The sequence below is a fragment of the Epinephelus moara genome, chromosome 6 (genome assembly GCF_006386435.1).
Source record: "Epinephelus moara isolate mb chromosome 6, YSFRI_EMoa_1.0, whole genome shotgun sequence".
NCBI classification, from domain to species: domain Eukaryota; kingdom Metazoa; phylum Chordata; class Actinopteri; order Perciformes; family Serranidae; genus Epinephelus; species Epinephelus moara.
Genome location: NC_065511.1, coordinates 22,714 through 28,519, shown reverse-complemented (window position 1 = coordinate 28,519; position 5,806 = coordinate 22,714). Strand labels below are relative to the sequence as shown.

General features: G+C 43.2%; 1 protein-coding gene across 1 annotated transcript in view; it reads left to right on the top strand.

The window, feature by feature from the left end:
- The first annotated feature begins 3,227 nt into the window (after positions 1–3,227).
- LOC126392234 (phosphatidylinositol-3-phosphatase SAC1-B-like) overlaps positions 3,228–5,806 on the top strand; it is a 17,264-nt gene continuing 14,685 nt past the window's right edge. Inside the window, exons 1-2 of the mRNA XM_050047532.1 lie at positions 3,228–3,319; positions 3,842–3,939. Coding sequence (XP_049903489.1) covers positions 3,291–3,319; positions 3,842–3,939 — 127 coding nt within the window. The 5' untranslated portion in view covers positions 3,228–3,290. The remainder of the gene's footprint in view (positions 3,320–3,841; positions 3,940–5,806) is intronic.

The window sequence follows — 5,806 nt, the reverse complement described above, 5'->3', positions numbered from 1 at the left end:
AGATGTGAACTTTGAATTGTAACAGTAGAACACAATTGGCTGTGACTGATGATGTGTCACAAGTCCACAAGAACACAAGTCCGCACAAGAACGCATATGGCAGTTGGGAGGAGGGGAGGATCCAAGATGGCGGAGTGAACAGCTGCACTTTCAGCGGGTCTGAAAGAAAACGACACATTTTGAGTCCATAAAACCTTACATTCAAGTCCAGCACCCAACCACAATATAGAAGAATGAACCCAACAGAGAAATAACCTTCTGGACAGTCTAGTTACGGCTACATCGAGTTGTTTGGATTTATCAAGATTTGACAAAATGGCTAAGGCTAAAAACGCTAGCATGCTGGATCACGACTATGACCTCGCAGTACTACAGGAGGCATGTGATGAAGACCTGATAGAGGAGATGGAAGAAGGTAACCTGTAACGTTAATGATGACCACACACCACTGCCAAGCCCCTACCCCAAGAAATTTAAGAAAAGGGATGTGGGAGAGCAAGATGGAGAAAAAGAGATCAGTAACAAAAGCATCTTTGAAGCCGTCCAAACAGTACTCAAAAGGTTTGACAAGCAAGACGAACGGCTCAGGACCTTTGAATCCCACATAGAGACAAACTCTAAAGCTGTCAAAGAGAACAAGGAGGAAATTGCAAAAATGCAGAAAGAAATTGGAGCTCTGACTATCGAAAATTGCTCCCTAAAAGAAATATGCCTAGAAAATGCAAGATACAAGAGAAGGTGGGATCTCAGATTACTGGGATTAAAAGAAAAAGAAAACGAGGACACAAAAGAGGTGGTCGTCAGCATCCTCACAAGGGTGATTCCTGTGGCGGTAGACAAACTCAGGGAGATGGTGGACACGGTCCACCGACTTGGCAGGAAGAACGACGCTGCACAAAACAAGATGCCGAGGCCCATCATCATACAGTTTGTAATGCGGACTATTTGAAACGAAATATGGAAAAAATCCAAAGATGCGTGAGTCTGCAAGGAATTGAAAATCTACTTCAGAGAGGACTTCTCTAAAGAGGACAGAGAAGCTTGCGCAAAGCTGTGGCCAAAAGTGGAGGAAGCTCGACGCAATGGCAGGAAAGCTTTCCTGAAAGAGGGATATGCTGTGATGGATGGACAGAGAATTGATCCCTAAAATGTGGACATTAAAGGAAGCAGGAAGGGTCTTCATTCTCAGGTAGCATACTCAAGGTAAAATGATTAACCTAAACTCCTTACATGTTTAAACAGTTATTGTAATGGTTAATTTAAGGAGTAGAGAAATAACCACTTGAATAGAGAAATAAACCTGTTCAAAATGTAAGAAACAAAACTGAAGGAAAGTAAATTGTATTAAAAATTCAAGGTTAAGGTTGGTTGCTTTGAAACTTGTTATTTTTGGACAACATATTCATTCCTGCTCATAGTTACTTTATACAGCGCATTCAAGAGTTATATAGAGTTAAAATGTCTATTTTGTTTGTTTCTATTAATGTTAGAGGATTGAAAAATATTGTTAAACGCAAGGCTATTTTTTTATTTTGTAAAGAACAAAAGGCAAATTGTATTTTTTTTTTACAAGAGACTCACTCAGGAACAGCAGATGAAAAATTATGGAATTATGGAAAGACGAAATTTTGTTTTCTCATGGGACTATGCACTCAGCAGGTGTTGTTATTTAATAACACCATAACATTATCTTGTCTGGTAATCACCAGACAAGATAATTGAACATAAAAGTGATATGGGTGGACATTGGCTTATGATGGTAGCAGAGATACATGACCAAAGATTTATCTTAACATGTGTTTATGGATATAATAATAGAACAAACAATAGAGCTATGATGGAAAGTTTAGGATTACTCATAAATGTGTGGAAAATTAAGTATCAGACAGAAAAGGTTATTGTTGGTGGAGATTTTAATATAGCTCCGAATTCCTGGATGGATCGAATACCTCATAGAGGTCAGCAACCTGAATATGATGATGTTCTAACCAACTTATGCACAACTACAAACACAATTGACTATTGGAGGATATCTAACCCCACCTCCTTAAAGTATACGTGGAACAGTGCTTCAGATAATTCTCGATATTCAAGATTAGATTACTGGCTTATTTCTCAGATGTACAGGGATGTAACAAAGTGTGAGATTTCAGCATCCCCTCTTACAGATCATTGTCTGATTAGTTTACAGTTTACATTTGTTCAACCAGATAGGAAATCACACAATATTTGGAAATTTAACAACAATTTGTTACTAAATGAGGGGTTCTGTAAACAGGTTAAAGCTCTGTATCAAAGTGTCAATATGCTTGAAATGTCAAATTTAAAGGTAGGGTCTGGAGGATTTTCCAGTTGCTGTTTGTAAACACACATTGCCCCTCCTATCAGGCTCAACTCTCCCGGGTATACGGAGCCCGGAGGTACGGAAGAAGGCTTCACAGAAGAGGTTCAGACAAGGCTCGCGCTGGTGCACGCTCGGAGACGCTCGGACACGCTCGGGCACGGCAGAGTCACCACCACACATGAGTAGAAGCCCATAGGTGATTATTAAGCAGGATTTAATTTGTATATGTCTATATTTTGTTTTGTTTGAAAATCCTCTAGATCCTACCTTTAAAGAAAAGGTTTGGATTTGAGGTTAAGCCATGTTGTTTTTGTAATGCGGATTGTGAAACTACTGAACATCTTTTTTATTCTTGTTCAGTGACATCACATTTTTGGCAGGATGTTTTTGACTGGTTAGGTAATAAAATAGGAAATATCACACCAATTGATGAACATCAGATTCTTTTATATAAAGATAATCTTACCAAAGAATTTTCAGAACTGGTCAATATTATTATAGTTTTGGGCAAATATCACATCCATTCATGCAAATGGAAAAATAAACCCTCCTCAATAGTTTGGTTTAAAAACGAACTAAATAAATATTTTTGTTCCTTGAAGCTGTTAAATGTATACAAGCCTATTTGTAAATTGAGTGAAATTGCAGCGAAATATTTGTTTTTTTGAAGTCTAATAATATGAATGAAGTGCCTTGTTTTTCTTTTCCTTTTTTGTTTTATTTTATTATCTTTTTATGTCTACAGCCTTGTTGATTTTATTTATAATGGGAATATACTTGTGTTGTAAAAAGAATGCACATGTTCCTATCGAGAGCATTTGTATATTATTGAAATGTAAATAAAGTTTACAAAAAAAAAAGAGAAACGGCTATTTTCCCTCACAGCTGATGACGGAAGTAGCCAAAGCGGTCGTTGACACGTCACTGAGGTCAAGCTGGAGGAAAGATGGCGAGCACCTATGAGAGTTTCAACTTGTAAGTGCTGCAGATAAATATCATAGTGTCACGTAGTTTAACTTTATGTTGATACTGACTGAAGAGGCAAAGAGTGTTCGTAGATACTTTATGTGGACACGGCTAACGCTAACCCAGCTCAGCTTAGAAAGTTAGCCTGTCAGCGCAGGCATGGTGTTATTGCAACTAATGCTAACGTTCATTTGAATCCACACCAAGTTTCTTTCCAAATGATCACCTGTAGTTATGAACATCACTGCATTTAACAGGAGCACTGTGCTCCAGAGGGGAGCTGGTTTTGACAAGATTTAATGGATGGCGTCATGGTACACTTGTATGCGACACCTCAACCAGCTGCCTCGAGTCGCTTACATTAGCACATGTAGCTAACAGGGATTTCCTGTCAGCTCTATGTGTTATCTGCCTCCAGCTGTTTGTGGTTGGCATTATTCTGTATTAGTGACGTTATTACACAAAGCCCTGCTGCTGGTTTGATGTTAGTGCTTGTGGGTTTTGAAACAGCTCTTGTGTGTGTCAAACCAGGCGCACCACACCGGAGAAGTTTTTCATAGAGCCTTGTGATGATGGATCCGATGATGTTCTGGCTATTGACAGGGTGTCGACAGAGATGACTCTCACAGGTAAGCTAATGTTAGCTGATTGAACTCCAGCACACACAGTGCTGCTTGGAAGTCTGCGAACCCTACAAACATTAAAAAAAAACTCTTTAGTTCGTAGCTTGTGGCACCTCCTTTTTTTTTTCTTTTTATACCTGTCTGCATTAGTCTTCGTAGCTTCGCGCCACAAAAGGGTGTAAGCTTTTTATGAAGATTGATGTACTGTTAGTCTTGCAGTCAAGTATTTTATACCCATACTGTGCATAATTGTGACTGTCACCCACCCTCCCTCCCTGGAGACTAGCCTATCAGCCTTTATTGGAAAAACTTCCTAGTATGAGCCAGAGAGGGCCGTGATACACCATAGTGTGTCAAGGGGAAAGTAAGGGACAAGCAGGGGGGATTGAGGGACAGGTGCTTAAATCCTGAGTTATATAGCGACAGTGCATGCGGAGAAGAAGGAGAAGAAAAAAAAAACAAAGAAAAAAAACAGGAGAAACAGGCAGTGTAGTTGATGTATTGTGGCCTTGAGGTTGTTGTGCTCCATACAGATAACCAAAAATAAACAAATAAATGTATAATAAAGAAAAGAGAAAGGAAAAAACCCAAAAAAACACAACAAAAAAACAAAAGAGAAGTCTATACTGAACACCAGAAATGTGAGAGTCCTGGTGGTGGAGGAAAGCCCGATTGTGGAGAAGAGTTGCCAGAGCAGTGTGGTAGGTTTGAGAGGCAACTGAGCCCCTTTTGAGTGATCCCATCAGTTCTTTGCGATGCGTCACGGAGCTGAAGTATCGAACATGCATGCGTGTATTTGAACCCTCCCAATGTGTTTATGAGAACCATCACCAGGGTCCAGGGTCAATGTCCCAGCCCAGCGGGGGAAGGCGGCCGGCAAGGCACCCCAAGGCCACAGGAGCACCCAGACCCCACGCCCAGGGAGCCGCAGAGGCCGCGGGACACCACGCAGGCCCAAGGACCCGGGGCCGCAATGGCCAGCACACCCAGAGAGCCAGAGACGCACCCCAGAAGGGCGGGGCAGGAAGGCCCACCCACCCACCGCCCAACGCAGGACGGACCCCGACTAACACACAGGAGAGAGCGGCCCACCACGAGCAGCCAATCCCCCATCGGGAACCCGTAGCAGAGGGCCCAAAAGCCACAGCCGGTCAGGAGGCAGAACTCCAGCAGGAACCCGCAGAGCCCCCAGGGTGCCATCCAGCCCACCCGCCACAGGGCCACGGGACCCCTCCCCACACCGGGAACCTAGTGACACCACCATGATGTAAATGGGGTCCCTGGCTCCAACTCACAGCCCGGGAGGGCCGAGGGCCTTTGCAGCACACTGCTGTCCTGCAGCCTGTGCAGCCATAAGGCCCCTGGAACCTGTCCCCATCCGTCCCCCAAGATGTAGGTGTGTGTGGTGCTTTAAAATTGGAGGACAGATAAGGATGGGCTGGGGGGCAGCATGGAGGGCTACAGGACACCACTGTCCCATAGCCTGCCCCATCATGAAGCCCCCCAATCCATCAGTGGTCTGCACCTCAAAGAGTGAATGTATGTGGTGCGTTAAAAGTGTGAAATGTGTGGTAAGTGAACTAAATGTGGTTTAGGAGGCCAGGCCAGTGTAGGCCCGGCCCGAGGGCTGGAGGGTTGGATGAGAGGGCCTAGAAGGTGGTGCCAGCCAGACCCCGGTGCAGCGAGGCCCCCAAAGCCCATGGACAGCAGCAGTGTTTCCCATACATTCATTTATTTGTGGCGGTGCGCCACGAATAAATTATCTCCGCCACATATAGATTTTTATGCTTTTGGCGCTACCTGTTCGACCTCGCTCATAAACACATTATAATGGGACTCACTGTCTGTGAATGTAGCTTGTCGTTACAATTCC